Source organism: Netta rufina (assembly GCF_964035555.1).
Source record: "Netta rufina genome assembly, chromosome: 28".
NCBI classification, from domain to species: domain Eukaryota; kingdom Metazoa; phylum Chordata; class Aves; order Anseriformes; family Anatidae; genus Netta; species Netta rufina.
In genome coordinates, this window is record NC_140152.1 from 5,040,875 (window position 1) to 5,056,041 (window position 15,167).

The 15,167-nt window shown below is 66.0% G+C and overlaps 2 protein-coding genes across 2 annotated transcripts; both read right to left on the minus strand.

Moving 5' to 3' along the window:
- Positions 1-3,754: 3,754 nt before the first annotated feature.
- DIRAS1 (DIRAS family GTPase 1) lies at positions 3,755-4,351 on the minus strand (the record flags this gene model as incomplete). Its single annotated transcript, XM_084302571.1, has 1 exon — positions 3,755-4,351. The coding sequence occupies one exon, from the start codon at positions 4,349-4,351 to the stop codon at positions 3,755-3,757; it is 597 nt and encodes a 198-aa protein (XP_084158697.1).
- A 3,387-nt stretch (positions 4,352-7,738) lies between these two features.
- SLC39A3 (solute carrier family 39 member 3) lies at positions 7,739-14,326 on the minus strand. Its single transcript, XM_084302552.1, has 4 exons — positions 14,284-14,326; positions 13,168-13,245; positions 10,997-11,275; positions 7,739-10,415 (listed from the first exon to the last, which is right to left on the minus strand). Exons 3-4 carry the CDS (start codon positions 11,201-11,203, stop codon positions 9,699-9,701), a joined length of 924 nt encoding a protein of 307 aa, XP_084158678.1. The 5' UTR covers positions 11,204-11,275; positions 13,168-13,245; positions 14,284-14,326; the 3' UTR covers positions 7,739-9,698.
- Positions 14,327-15,167: the final 841 nt, after the last annotated feature.

Here is a 15,167-nt window from a genome sequence, read left to right on the forward strand (position 1 = left end):
AACCGTGGGGGGGGGGGCACCGGGAATTTTTTGGGGGGGGGGGGGGGGGGGGGGAGGCGCCGCCACCGCCGGAGCCAGCAGCCGCTGCCGCGCAACGCAGCTTGCTGGGCGGCCCCGCCGGGCGCGGGCAGGGCGGGGGGCGCCCGGCCACGCCTCCCCGCTGACGGGCAGCGCCGCCAGCCAATGGGAGAGGCGGGAATGGGGCGCGCGGGGAGGAGGAGGCGGGGCGAGGGGCAGGCAGCAGGGTAGGGTGAGGCGGCGGCGCGGGGAAGGGAGGGGGAGGGAGGGAGAGGGGAGGGGGGGGTTGGGGAGCGCGGGGCGGGCGGCCAATGGGAGAGCGGGGCGGGGGGAAGGGGCGGGGTTATGTAAATGAGAGGGGTTAATATTAATGAGGGGGGGAGCGGGGGGGGTGGCAGCAGAGCCCCGGGTGTCCCCAAATCCTGGGGGTGAGCCCCAAAATCCCAGGGATGCCCCCCAAATCTTGATATTTCCCCCCAAAATCCTAATGCTCCCCCGATCCTATTGCTGCCCCCCCCCCCAAAATCCCAGTGCTACCCCCCCCAAATCCCAGTCCTGACCCCCAAAATCCCAGTCCTGAGCCCCCCAGATCCCAACACTGCCCCCCCGATCCCAGTGATGCTCCCCCCAAAATCCCAGTGCCCCCCAAAATCCCAGTGCCCTCCCCCCAAAACCCCAGTGCTGCCCCCCAAAATCCTGCTTCTGCCCCCCAAGTCCCAGTGCCCCCCCCCAGATCCCATTGCTGCCCCCCCAAATCCCAGTCCTGACCCCCGAAACCCCAACGCTGCCCCCCCAAAATCCCAGTGTCCCCCATAAAACCCCAGTGCCACGTCCCCAAATCCCAGTGCCGCCCCCCAAATCCCTGTGTCCCCCCCCCAGCCACCCAGTGTCCCCCCCCAGCACCGCAGGGCAGCCGGGCCCCCACCCTCACCCCGACTCAGGAGGGGTCCCGCGGCCCCCCAGCAGCCACCCCCAGCCCCCAACCACCCCCCCCCAGGGTTTTACAGCGGGGGGGGGACACGGGGAAAATCCCAGCGGGTGAATCAGCCGCAGGCGGCAGTCACGGGGCGCAGGAAGCCCCAATGACCCCCCCGGTGACCCCCCCACGGTGCCCTGAATCAGGGCTTTGGGGCCCCCGGGGGCGCACGGGGATGGGGGTCGCGTCCTTGGGGTGCACCAGTATGCACCAGTATGCACCAGTATGCATCCATCCTGACCGCAGAAGCAGTGGTGCGGCCACTGGGCGTTCCCAGCCCGGGGTTGGGGTTGCGGAGCCGTAATCCCGTTAGCGGGCAGAAGGCCGATTCCCCTAATCCCGTTTGCGCCCATATGGCTCCAGCCACACACCGGGGGGGGGGGGGGGGGGAGCGCACGGGGCCCCGCTGTGACCCCCGGCCCCGCAGCTCTTTGTGGGGCTCGGAACCGAATTTCTTTTTGGCTGCTCGTGGATCGGGGGTCAAGGGACCGCGGCGCCCCCAATTCTGCCCGGTTTGTCCCCAAATCGCCTTTTGTCCCCGTTGTTTTGCCCTGGGGGTGCTGAGAGCTGGCGCAAGGCCATGGGCAGGGAGGGGGGCGCACGGTGCCGTGCCCCTGCTCCCCAAGCCTGTTTCCATCCCCGCACGGGGTTTTGGTGTCAGAAGAGGAAAAATTGAGCCAGAATGGGGTGGGGGGGGGCTGGTCCGGGCCCCTCTTTCTGCTTCCTTTTGGGGATGGAAACGGAACCGGGGGGGGGAGAGGCTGGCACGGGGATGAGAGGCACGGGAACGGGGGCAGGGGGAGGACTTCCCGATTTTGTCCCCAGGCTGAAAATGCCGCAGAGCAGCTGCGGGTGCCGGGTGTGTTTGGGGGTTTTTTGACCCCCCCATAAATATCTGTGAGCCTTCCAGCTGGGTCCGGGTCTCTGCCACCCCGGGGGTCCCAACGGGTGGGGACCAGCCCCGGGTGTCCTCACGTGCCCGTCCCGCTCACCTGCTGGGGACACGGGGACGGGAGCGGTTCCCATGGCTGGTGGCAGGGAGCTGTGACACCCATGGGTGCTGTGACACCCCCTGGGTGCCGTGCCTGTCCCCAGGGTGCTGATTGACCCCGTGGACCCGTGAGCATCCTGGCAGAGCTGTGTCTGTCCCCATGGAGCTGTGACATCCCCATGGGGCCGTGCCATCCCCACGGGGCTGTGCCATCCCTATGGGGCCACGACAACCCCATGGAGCCGTGACATCCCTATGGGGCCGTGCCATCCCTATGGGGTCACGACATCCCCATGGGGCCATGCCATCCCTGCAGGGCCGTGCCACCCCCGTAGAGCCGTGCCCTTGCCGAGGCCCCTGCGTCCCGCACGGCCCCGCTCCCCCCGGCCCCCCACCCGCACCCACGTGCCCACGTGGCCGCAGCGCCGGGGGAGCGGATGGTTGCCATGGCAACTGGCACGACGACGATGATGATGATGATGATGATGATGACGCAGGCCCCGTGCTCCCACCCCCTCCCCTCCCCTCCTCTCCCCACGGGGCCGCCAGCCCGCGCCGGCAACAGGGGGGGCGGGGGGCACCCACCGGCGGCCCCCGTGCGCGGGCACGCGGGTGCGCACGGCGAGCGCTCGTGCACGCGCACACACACACACACACACACACCCTAATCTCCCCTATTTCCCCCCAAAATGGCCCTGAGCCCCCCCCCCCCCCGGGTCCGGCCGCTCGGCGGGGAGGCAGGAGCGTTTCTCATCTCTTTATTGAAGGAAGACTATTTCTAGAATAAAGGCTACATCGTCGCGGCACCTTGTCCCCTGGTCGCTCGGCTCGCCTCCTAAAACGCCGGGGGAGCGGGGAGGGGGTGCAGCACGAGGGGGGGGGGGGGGCACCCTGCTCTTGGCACCCCCGCGGCGTGGGGGCTGCGCGGCCCCGGGGCAGGGGGAGCGGGGCCGGAGCGAGGGGAGAACCCCAAAAGGATGGGGGGGGGCTGCTGGCGGCATGGGGGCCCCGCTCCGGCCATGGGGGGAACAAGCTGGGGGGCTATAGGGTGAGGGGGGGCAGCGGATGGGGGGTGCTGGGGATTTGGGGGGGGCTCTGCAGGAGCAGGGGGGACCCCGACCGCATTCACGGCCGGTGGGGGTGCTGGGGGGGGGTCTGTGTCCGAGCTCGCCAGGATTGTGCTGGGTCAGGACCTCGGTCGGACCCGATGCTTTGTGCTTGGGCTGGCGGCTCCGGGCTGCTGGGGGGGGCCCGGGGATGGGAATGGGGCTGGGGGCTCTGCGGGCAGCGGGGTGCAGCTGGGGGGGCTCCTGCCCGGGGAAGAGCACAGCAGGAGGCACAGGGAGAGCCTGGGGGCAGTGTGACTGTCACCCGGGGGGTGACACCGCCACCCCTGCCTGGCGCCGTCCTTCCCATGCACGGGGCCCGAGGGGGGCTGGGGGGGCCGGGACCCTCTCCGTGGCCCCAGGCTCTGCTCCCGGTGGGGTCCCCGCGCGCCGTCCCCGTCCCCATGTCCCAGTGTCCGGTTGTGCTGCGGTGTGTGGACGCGTGCCCGGCCTCGTGTCCCCATCCATGTCCCCACAGGTCCACGGCCCAGCCCCGCCATCGCCCCCCACCCCTGGGGCCGCCGACCTGCCACAGCCCCCCCCCAACACGGCCACGGCCACGGGGAGGACGAGGGGACGGCCCCGCTGCGACGCCGCTGTCCGGCCGTGGGGGAGGGAAGGGAGGGGAGACCGGGAGGGGGGCGCGCGGGCCAGTCCGGGGCTCTACATGACGCTGCACTTCCCCTTGATTTTGTCTGTCCTCTTCTGCTTGCTGGAGCGCTTGCCGTCGATGGTGAGGCTGACGTTCCTCCTCTTCTCCAGGTTGAGCAGCTCCTGGAAGAGCTCCTTGACGTTGTAGTTCATCTTGGCCGAGGTCTCCATGAAGGCGCACTTCCACTCCTTGGCCACGGCCTCCCCCTCTCTGCTCTCCACCTCCCGCTGGGTCTCGTCGCACTTGTTGCCCACCAGCATGATGGGGATGCTCTCCACGCTGCCCTTGATCTGCACGATCTGCTGGTAGATGGGCTTCAGCTCCTCCAGGGACTGCTTGCTGGTGACGGAGAAGACCAGGATGAAGGCATGGCCCTTGGAGATGGAGAGGCGCTGCATGGCCGGGAACTGGTGGCTGCCCGTGGTGTCGGTGATCTGCAGGGTGCAGACGCTCTTGTCGCAGCTGATCACCTGGCGGTAGGTGTCCTCGATGGTGGGGATGTAGGTGTCCCGGAACGTCCCCTTGACGAAGCGCAGCACCAGCGAGCTCTTGCCCACGCCGCCGGCGCCGAACACCACCACCCGGTAGTCGTTGCTCTGCTCCGGCATCGTGCCCCGGAGAAGCTGCCGCCGCTGCAAGGAGAGGGCAGAGGCGCTCGTCACGGTGCCAGCGGGGGCTTCGGGATGGAAACCCCCAGCGCCAGCCTGGGGGGGGCAACAGGGACACCCCCAAAACCCTCGCCAGCCCCCTGCTCTGACGATGCTCTCATCCCGGATACAGCGAGGGGGGGTCCTGGGCCCCCCCGGTGCCAAAACTCCCCCTGCCCTTGGGACGCCCTTGCCGGGCAGCAGGGCAGGATGGCACTGGCCCGCCCGGGGTGCAGCAGCTCTGGCTATTTTTACCAGCCCCCCCGTGCCGCGGCCATATGGCCGAGCCGTGGCCACCGGCGCAGCAGCTGCGGCTGAGGCTGATGGAGAGGAGGGGGGGGGGGGGTCACGGCGGGCACCCCCGGCAGCGGGAGCGGTGCCGTGGGGCAGCCCCCGACCCGGCGAGGAGCCAGCGGTGCCTGCAGCCCCTCCGGCTCTGCCACGGCGCCAGATCTGCTGCGTAAGGAGGTGCCATTTCACGCACAGAGCTCGGCGCCTGCTGCGCTGCCCCGTGCCACCGCTCCCAGCCCAGGGACGGAGCGGGGCCACAGGCACCGGGGCGGTGGTGACACCGGGGGACGGTGACATACGGCCACAGGTGACACACGGCTGTGGGTTCGTGGCCTGCCAGGTCCCCACGGGGTGTCCCTGTGCGTGCAGGAGCATCTTGGCTTCCCTGGCAGAGCGTGATGGTTTGGAGAGGTTAATGCTGCCGTGGGGCTGCGTTCCCAAAGGAGCCATCCCAAAGGCACCTGGAGGGATGGGAACGGGCTCCTGAGCGGGGCACCAGGTTTAGGTTTGGATGGCTGGGTTTGGGGTCAGGTCTGTCCTGCTCCCATGGGGTGCCCCAGCTCCCTCAGCCCCGTGTGCATCCAGGGGACCCCACAGGCCCCAGCACATCTCCAGGCACCCGGGCACGCACGTGGCCGGGGCAGGAGCCCATCGCCGTGGCCTGGGCACCGAGGAGCCCGTTCTGCTTTGGGTCCTGCAGCACGGGGCAGGAAAATGCCCCCACGGGCCCGGAGGTGTCGTGGGCACGCAGACACGGAGCAGAGGCCGTGGCTCAGCCTGTGCCTGGGGACACCAGAGCTCGGTCCTGCCGGTCCCACCTGCCCACGGCACGGCCAAAGATGCCCCCAGCCCCACTGCCACGGTGTGGGGCACCGGGGGGGGGCAGGATGGGGCCTCTGCAGCACCCAGGGGTGCTCCCGGGCCCCGTGGCATCGCCTGGCCCCCGTCAGCCCCTCTCCCTGTGAACACAACACCCCAGCTCCTGGGGATGGGGCCTGATCCTGCCGGGGCTCTGCACCCCCTGCACCCCCCCACGCGTCCTCCAGCTCAGCGCCCCCCCCCCCCCCCAAAGCGCCGGGGGAGATAAACAGGGGGTGGGGGGGCTGGGGCTGGGGGGGGGAGAGGGGCAGGATGGGGGGGGAGGAGAGGGACGGGGATGGAGGGGAGAGGGATGGGGAGGGAGGGGAGGGGGAAAGGGGAGGGAGAGAGGGATGGGGAGGGAGGAGAGGAATAGGGATGGAGGGGAGAGGGATGAGGATGGAGGGGAGAGGGACGGGGATGGAGGAGCAGCAGCAGCAGGAGGATGCTGGAGGGGCAGGATGGGGCTGGAGGACGGGGACGGGGACGGGGATGGGGACGGGGACAGGGACGGCTCCGGGTCCCCACCCCGCTCCCGGCCGTGCCCTGCCCTTGCCGGGGCCCCCCCCCCCCACGCCGCCCCCCGGCCCTTTCCCGGTCCCCCCGCGGGGCGCATTGCGGTGCCGCCGCCTCACCGAGTCCTGCCCGGGATCCGCCCTTGGCTGCGGGCTGCGCGGCGGCTTCAGCGCATGGCCCGGCCCGGCCCGGTGCGGTCCCGGTGCGGCGGCTCCGGTTCGCCCGGTTCGGCTCGGATCGGCTCGGCTCGGCCCGGGACGGCCCGGTCGGGTCCGGAGGGACCGGGAGCGGTGCGGTGGGGCCGGTTGGGGGGGGGGGGGGGGGCTGTGCACGGCTCGGTTGGGCTCGGTTCGGCTCAGCACGGCTCGGCTCGGTTCAGCACGGCTCGGTGCGGTGCGGTGCGGTGCGGCCGCCGCAGAGCCGATCCCGCCCCGCCGCCGGCCCCGCCCGCCGCGCCCGCCCCGCCGGACCCCCCGGGCTCAGCCCCGAACCGAGCGGGACCGGGACCGGGACGGGGGGACCGGGAGGGGGACAGGGAGGGGGACTGGGAGCGGGGCAGGGACAAGGATTGGGATGGGGGGACAGGGATGGGGGCAGGGGGACTGCTGGGGATGGGGACGCATGGATAGGGATGGGGACGGACGGACGGGGACACACGGACAGGGATGGGGACAGACGGACAGGGATGGGGACAGATGGATAAGGATGGGGACAGACGGACAGCTGGGGATGGGGACGTGCCGACAGGGATGGGACACATGGACATGGATGGGGGACAGGGACAGATGGACAGGGATAGGGACAGACGGACAGAGAGGGATGGGGACGCACCGACAGGGCTGGGACGCACGGACAGGGATGGGGACAGAGGGACAGGGATGGGACACAGACAGCTGGGGACACACGGACAGGGATGGGGACAGAGGGACACGGGGATGGACACGGACACACAGACAGGGACACCTGGACGGGGACAGGGGGACACCCAGGCACACACAGGGGGCTCTCAAAGCCCCCGGGGGCTGCAGGCCCCTCGTGGGGCCGGGGGCTGCCGGGTGGCACGGCCGGGCCTCGTGACTCCCCCCTCCCTAACGAGCAGCAGCAATTAAAATCCGCAGCTGCTATTAATAGCTGCCGGAGGAGCAGCGTGGCCCCCACCACGGCACCCAGCGACACGCACCCCACCGTGAAACCCCCCCCCCAAAAGGCCACGAGCCCCCGCGGGGGGGACACCGGCCTCGTCCCGGGGGGCCGCCAGCCGCAGCCCCCCGTCCCCGACGAGCCGCCCCGCAGCGTTATGAGGTTGCTGGGTACTACTCGTTAGAGGAAATGAATGAGTTTCCTTGATCATTTTAGCTGCGGCTCCTCCTCCGTTCATTCACTCCCCAGCTCCCCGCGACGCCTGACGCAACGGGGGCTCTGCTGGCTGCTGCGGGGTGGCTGCGCACGCGCGGGGCTGAAAAAGGGATGGGGGCTGCATTGGGGGGGCTGCTGCCCTTCCCCGCTCCCCCCCCAGGAGCTCGGAAACATCCCCGGGATGGGGAAGGGGCAGCCGGGTCTGATCCGGGCACCCCGAGGTGGTGGCGAGGCGCGGGGCTGGAAATAAAGAGGAGGCAGCAAGGTGGGGAGGGGCAGGGTGTTTATTGGGGGGCAGGGTGTTTATTGGGAGCACTTCGGGCTTTTTCCTCCTCCACAGGCAGGAGCTGACTGTCAGGGACACCCCCAGCCGTGTGGCCCCCCACCAGGTTGCTCCCACACCCCATCGGGACAAAAAAAGGTGGAAAAATGGGGATCCAGCACAACCCCCCCACACCACACTGCTCACAGCCACCCCGCCGGCCATGGGGGGTGGTGGCGATGCTCTGAGAGACCCCTCCAGCCCCCCCAGCTGGGGGAAGGATCCTTCAAAGAGAGCAAATAGCTGCAAAAAAAACCCACAAAATGACACCGGAGATGGAGGCAGAAAAACAGGAGCCAGCATCCCACCTGCCCGGGATGAGCAGCAGAAAGCAGCAGGTCCCGCACGTCCCCCCCCCCCGGGCTGCTGGGGGAGGTGAAATAACACCCCCAGGTTCACCACGTCCAAGCAAATTCCATTCTCGTCAGGCCCTGCTAATTTGTGTCATTGCAGGCCCAAAATAACCCTCTCCCTCTCCCTCTCCCTCTCCCTCCCCGCTCCAGGTTTTTCAAAGCCAGATGAATTGACTCGGGTTCGCTGCAGCAATTAAGGTGCCGATCCCCATCAGCTTCCAAATGCTGCTCCGAGGGGCTGGGTCGCAGCCTCCCCGCTCCTTCTGGGTCGTGGCAGGGGCCGCGGTGCCTCCACGGAGCCTCCACGGTGCCGCGGCTCCATCAGCACCTCCTCGAGCTCTGCTGTGCCTGGGGGGAGCTGCGGCAGGAGCGACGGCCACGTCTCGTTAAAATGCATCTCCTGCCAAAGCAGCGAGGCCCTGGGGGGGGAGCGGAGGGGGCTCGCTCCTGCTGCCAGCCTCTGATCCGAGCTCATGGCCCAGAAGGGCGAACACGAGGGATCGCCGCGGGATGCGGGCACAACGAGAGCTCCCCGCGGACACACGCAGTCAGGTGGAGGCTGCTTTAATCAGCCCCGCGGCTCACAAAGCCCCCGGGGGAAGAGATTTCTCCTCTCCTCCTTTGAAAGCAGCAGCAGGACGCCCCCCACGACCTCACCCGGGCGCAGGAGCCCGCTGGAAGCCGGGGCTGAGGCCGGGGAGCAGCCCCGCAGCCGCTCAGTTCTCTGCAGGTGATTTAAACGTGAGCTGCTTGCCCTGAAATATTAACGCTGGGGGTTGCTGCTGCCCGTTTCTCACACGCTAATGGATCCCAGGCTTCAGGTAGGGGCGTGAGGATCTCTCCGAGGATGCGTTAACGCGGCTGCAGGTTTTCTTCAGGGGACGCACGGCGCAGGGATGAGACGAGGAGAACGGAGCAGGGGATGGGGCAGGGCCCGGCCTCGTTCCTGCCGTTAATCACTCTGAGAAGGGAAAGCTCCCGGAGCCGTTTGTGGGTTAAAATGGAAGCTGGGCTCAGCGGGAGCTGTGGCAACAGTGCTCCCGAGCAGCCCCAGCAGGGATGTTATTTTTGGCAGCTATTACAACCAGGTTTTGCTCAAAAACTAAGCTAGCAGAAGCAGCTTAGCGCAGCTGTGCGAGCCGCGGTCCCACCTGCCTCTGCCTTCGTTTCGGTATCGGTTTCTCACCTCCTCAGAGCCTGGGTGGGAAGGAAGCCGAGGCTCGGCCCGAGTTTGTGCGAGGGGAAGGAGGGAGGGAGGGAGGGGGTGGCTGTGCAGGTCAACAGGAAACAACGTGCTGAGAGCTCTGGGGGCAGCCCCAAAACCAGCCCCGTGCTGCCTGTTCCCAGTCCTCTCTGCACCCGCAGACCCGAGGGGCAGGGGCAGCGCCTCGTGACCCCTACGCTGGGACACTCCTCGTGGTTTTTTTTCTCTCCCTCCGAGCACAGAGGAGAAAATTCTCCTCCTTCGGGTCGGTGCCGAAACACCTCCTGGATTGGGGTGTTTGGCGTGGCTGCCAAGCTTCAGCGTCCCCCCTGGGCTGCCAGCAGGCTCCTCTCGGGGCCGGCCGCGAGGGGCAGGAGGATGAGGTTGGCTCCCCCACCGCTCCCGACCTCACCACTTGAAGAAGACCAGCCCGGCCAGCGCGGCGTAGCCCAGCGCCAGGAACAGGACCTTCAGCAGGCGGTCGTGCTTGTCCTCCAGCTCCTTGGCCAGGATCTCAAAGAAGGTGATGAAGAGGAAAGTTCCCCCCGCCACCCCTTGCAGCAGCAGCGAGGCCACGTTGCTGGCGGCGCTCTGGGTGCTCTCGATCCCCATCCCGATGCTGATGCCCAGGGGGATCATCAGGCTCACCGTCACGGCCATCTTCGCCGCGTCCTTCATGGGCAGCGAGGCTTTGGCCATGCTGATGCCCAGCGCCACGGCCACCAGCGTCTCGTGGATGGCGACGCCCAGGAACAAGCTCAGGACTTTGCCTCCTTCCTCCTGCAAGCCCAGGGCCAGGCCCTCGAAGATGGAGTGGGTGCACAAGGCAAAGGCCAGGCCCAGCAGCCGCAAGGGGCTGGAGCGGGACAGCTCCTGGGGGCTCAGGCCGTGGCCGTGCCGGCCGCGCCCGCGGGACGAGGCGATGAAGGGGCTCTCGTATTCCGAGTCGCTGCCCACATCCGAGCCGGCGTTGAAGGTCTCCAGGTCTATGAAGGAAGGTTTTTCCTTCTGGAAGGTCAAGACGAGCTGCTCCACGAAGACCGTGATGAAGAAGCCAACCATCATGATGGTCTCAGCCACCGGGTAGTCCGTGGTCACGTTCCCCTGCTTAAGAACTTCGTCGAGCTAGGACAAAGCACACAGCCCGCAGTGAATCGAACCTTTGGCTCCCTACAGGCACCCAGGGAGCCGTCGGGAAGCTCTCCCAGTTTCCTACAAAGCCCCTTCTGGGAAGAAAGTGTCCAGCAGCAGATGAGAGGGGGGAAATCTGGGCTCCATAGCAATGAAATATTCCTGCTGTGCGCCCACAATGACACGAAACTCATCTGTGATGCCTCAATAGCCTGCATCCAGGCCTCAGTGCAAGGACCTGGGGACCTCTTTGCCTTCCAGCAGGAGGTCAGGGGCTCTCTGGGTGTTTCAAACACTGGCTCGAGGGCAGGAGTTTGAGCCCAGCCCCCCCAGGTGATGCTCAGCCTCCTTCTGCATCACAAAAACTTTCCAAGCAGGCTCCATGGGAGCTGAATGGGAGGCAGGGGATGTTTTCCTTCGTGACCTGAAACACCAGAGGTTCCTGAGGGGGCTTAATGGGTCCCTCTGGCTGGGGATGGCCCCTACCCCTCCTCTTCCCCAGGGGCAGGGTTCTGGCAGCCTCGCACAGAGCAGCGCGGGCTCCCCGCAGCTCCCCGGGGGCTGTCAGCAGTTACCTTGCCTCTGACGGCCGGCAGCAGGGCGTTGAAGCAGGTGGCCAGGAAGACCCCCCCTCCGAAGGAATTGCAGAGGGCGATGACTTTCCTGGAGCGATGAGCCTTCTCGTAATCTGCCTCGATGATCTTGACGGGGAGGAGGGAGCCGGCCAGCATGAGGACGCAGATGCCCAGCAGGCACAGCACTTTGGCCACCACGATCTTCATGGCGCTGCCTGGGCGGGTGGCGGGGGGGCTGCAGCAGGCAAAGGGCGAGGGAGAGGTGCTCCTGGAGCAGAGCTGCGGGCAGGAGGGAAACGAGAGGTTGCCCCGTGTCAGTGTTTGTTGGGGAGAGGAGCAGCTCGCATCCCAAACCCCGTGCCGGCCTCTGGACCTTAACTCTGCCCCCTCACAGCCCGGAGAGGTGAGGAGGCACAAAGCTCTGGCACCGCGGGGCAACGGAACAGGCAGGGGAGAGAATTGAACTGCAGCAAACAGTGACTTGAAAAGCTGGTAGGAATCGTACTGCCACAAAACTGGCACAGCCTCGGTCTCTGTAGAAACACCTACACAGCTCCAGGCACAAACTGCTCCATCTTGCCTTAAAATCCACCTGAGCCCAGCCAAAGGATGGAGGCTTTGATGTTAACCACGAGAAATGAACGTGGGCTTGAGCTGGTGGCTCTCCATTTCACTGAGAAATGAAATTAAAGGTCTCTCTTCAAATGAGAAGAGCAGATTCGGTCCCGAGCCACCATCGCCGTCCTGCCGGGGCGGGTCGCTGCCTCCGCAGGTGGCTGTTTGCTCCCTACCAGGAGCCAGAGGAATTTTGGTTACCGGTCGATGTGCAGCTCTCTAAAGGGAAAACCTGAGGAGAAATCACTGTGAGGGTTTCAAACCCACAGTGTGTGACAAAAGAGAGGCAGATGGTGAGAAAAACGCAAGGTCTGAGCTGCCTGGGTCATGACAAGTGGCTCGATCAGAAACATTTTTCCCTCCAGGTTAGGTGCAGCAGCAGTTAAACTCGTTTTCCTAGAGCCATTTAAAAAAAAATAACGAAATTAAATCTATTTTTAAAGACACGAGCGGGTCCCTCTGCTGATGCAAGGATGAGCAGCCGCAGAGCCAGCACCAGGGCTGAATCAACGCGTGGGGTCACCTCGCAGAGGGTGCCGGGCGGCCCCGAGGGCTGATGAGGTGCCAGGGCTAACGAACCACCAGGGCACGTCTGCAGCCACGCTGACGCTCGTCCCGGCGGTGGGCCAGGGGAATAATTGGATACCTGGCCACTGGAGCAGCTAATTAACTTGGATACAAAAGAGTCCTGAGGCCGAAGCCTCCCTCGAGGGCTGGCAGCGTTGATCGCTATCAGTGGCTCTGCGCAGCGGGCTGCATGAACGGGGATCTCATGGTGAGGGGCGTCGGGACTGAGTGACCCCACGCTTGGTGAGGGAGTTTGAGGAGCTGAAGGCGTCTTTCTGAGTTTTCTGCTCAAGCAGGGGCGAGCAGAGAGGTCACAGCAGCCTGTCTGGTTGTGGCAGGCTCGGATCTCAGCTGAGAGGCCATGGAAAGCGACGTTCAGCACAAAACCCGGCTTGGGTGATGCTGCTCGATTTGCTCCCACTGAACCAGGCAGACAAGTGGGGTCTGAGCGAGCCCTGAGCCTAAAATCGTGGCTCACACCGACAGGGCTCCCACAGCAGGCAGCCCACGGCTGTGGCCATCACTGCTGCCAATGAGCGGGGTCCCTCCGAGGCTTTGGCATGACACTGACCCAGCTCATGAGCTGCGCTGCCCTCCTGAAGCACACAGAACCACCAGGAGGTCACCTCGCAGCTGACGGCGTGGCGTTAGGCCCTCTCAAACGAAATCCCTCCAAAATAACCCCTCGTGGGGTCCCGGAGCAGAAGGGAATTCGTTTGCTGGGTGCTGAGGCACCGCACGCGGCCGGTACGTGAGGTACGCACCCAGCTCCCAGGACAGGGACGCCTGGAGACATCACTGGAGGCAAAAAACTTCCTTTTTCCACAATTCTCACCTCCTCTGGAGGAAGCTCAGTAAACTCTTAACTTTTTTCTTTTTTTTTTTTTTTTTCCTAGCCCAGAGAAGCCCCCAGCAGAGCCTGGAGCTCCTCGGGTGCCCCGCGACCTGCGGAGGAAAGCAGCTTAAGCCACAAGCTGCACCAGGAATACCTCGCGCTCCTTCCCGACGCCTCGACGTGCAGCAGGCGCTGCCTCGAACGCCCGGACGACCTCGGCAGCCTGAAAATTCTGTAAAAAAAAAAAAAAAAAAAAAAAAATTAATTCAGCGCCGCGCTGGGCTCGCCACCCCACCCCGAAACGCTCAAGTGCTACGTGAAGCAGGAGTCTGGGGCAGAAAGCAAAGATTTCCTTGGGTGTGAGGCTTAAAATCCCAGCGGGGTGCCCCTGCTGGCACGGGAACGGGCCTGGATCCCCCCCAGAAGCCCCCCCCGAGCCCCCCCAGCTCGCTGAGAGCATGCAGAGGACACTGAGGGGGGGGTTTGGGGAGGGGGCTTGTCCCAGGACGCAGCACGGGCTGCTGAGACGCCCCAAAGGAGCGTGGCCCCAACCCCGTGCAGACCCCAAACCCTGCCCCCCCCAGGAGCAGCTCCCAGTTACCCCAGTTACCCACCCCTGACAGTCCCAGTTACCCCAGGAACACCCCCTGGCCCCCAGTTACCCCCCCGACCGCCCCAGTTACCCCAGTGACTCACCCCTGACCACCCCAGTTACACCACTGACCCACCCACCAGCCCCAGTTGCCCCAGTTAACCCCTCCTGACCGTCCCAGTTCCCCCAGTAACAGCCCCTGGTCCCCAGTTACCCCCTCTACCGTCCCAGTTACCCCAGTTCCCTTCCCGTCTGCCCCAGTTACCCCAGTGACGGACCCCGGGCCCCCAGTTACCCCCCCCAACCGCCCCAGTTATCCCATTTCCCCCCCCAACTGCCCCAGTTCTCCCAGTTACCCCCCCCCGGACGTCCCAGTTCCTCCCCCAACCACCCCAGTTATCCCAGTTCCCCCCCCAACCGCCCCAGTTACCCCAGTTCCCTTCCCGTCTGCCCCAGTTACCCCAGTAACGGACCCCGGGCCCCCAGTTACCCCCCCCCAACCGCCCCAGTTCCCCCAGTTCCCCACCCCTGACCTCACCAGTTCCCCCAGTTCCCTCCCCAGTTCCCCCCCAGACCTCACCAGTTCCCCCAGTTCCCCCCCTGCCCCCAGCAGCCCCGCCCCCCGCCGTTACCCCGGCAACCGCCCCCCCCCCCGCTCCCCGTTGCCCCCCCACTCACGCTCCGGCTCCCGCTCGCGCCCCGTCCAAGCGGCCCCCGCACAGCGCCCGCCCCCGCTCGCGCCCTCCGCCCTCCTATTGGCTGCGGCGGGGCGGCGCGGCTGGTGATTGGTCGCGGGGGATGCCCGTCAGCCCGCCCACGCCCTGAGGCGGGCACGCTGCCAGAGCCCCCGGGTGCGGCGCGGAACGGAGCCCGGCTGGAAACGGGGACGGAGACCGAGGGTTCCGGGGTGGCGCCGGGCCCGCAGCGCTGTCCGGGGCCGCCGGTGCTGACGGGGCCGGGCCCGAACCGGGACCGAGACGGGCACCGGGGGGGCCTCGGCTTCCAGCAGGGCTCGGGCTGGGTTTGGTTAAAGAACCGCGGAAATCCGTTCATTAAATCCCGGTGCTAAACGCAGGGCCTGAGGGGGTGCAGGGTGAGGGGAAATGGGCTAAAAAATTAAAAAAAAAAACAGGTTTTTGGGGTCCCAATAGCAGGTTTTTTACACGGAGGTGTAGAAAAAAACATGAAGAGAGGTGAGGGAAGAGCTACAAGGACAAGAGGGTGAGCAGCCTAAGGAGCAAGGGTGAGCAGCCCTGAGGAGATGCAAAAAATAAGGGAAAAAAATCATCCAAGTTTCATTATTTTGGATGATCCACATTTTTTTTCTTTCCACCCCATCCTACAGCCCTAGAACTTCTCCTTTTGCTTGATCCCAACAATGGGTTGGCACATAAAGGGCAGAGGGGGAAAGACGCAGTTCATAAACACCTCGTGTGCCGTGCCGAAATACAGGTGCATGAAGCACGGCACCGGGTTTTCAGCAAGAAAGGAGCCAAAAAAAATGGCAAAGGTGGAAAAAACTCACCCCGGCGGTGCCTCGCAGCCCTCAGGACACCGAGGAA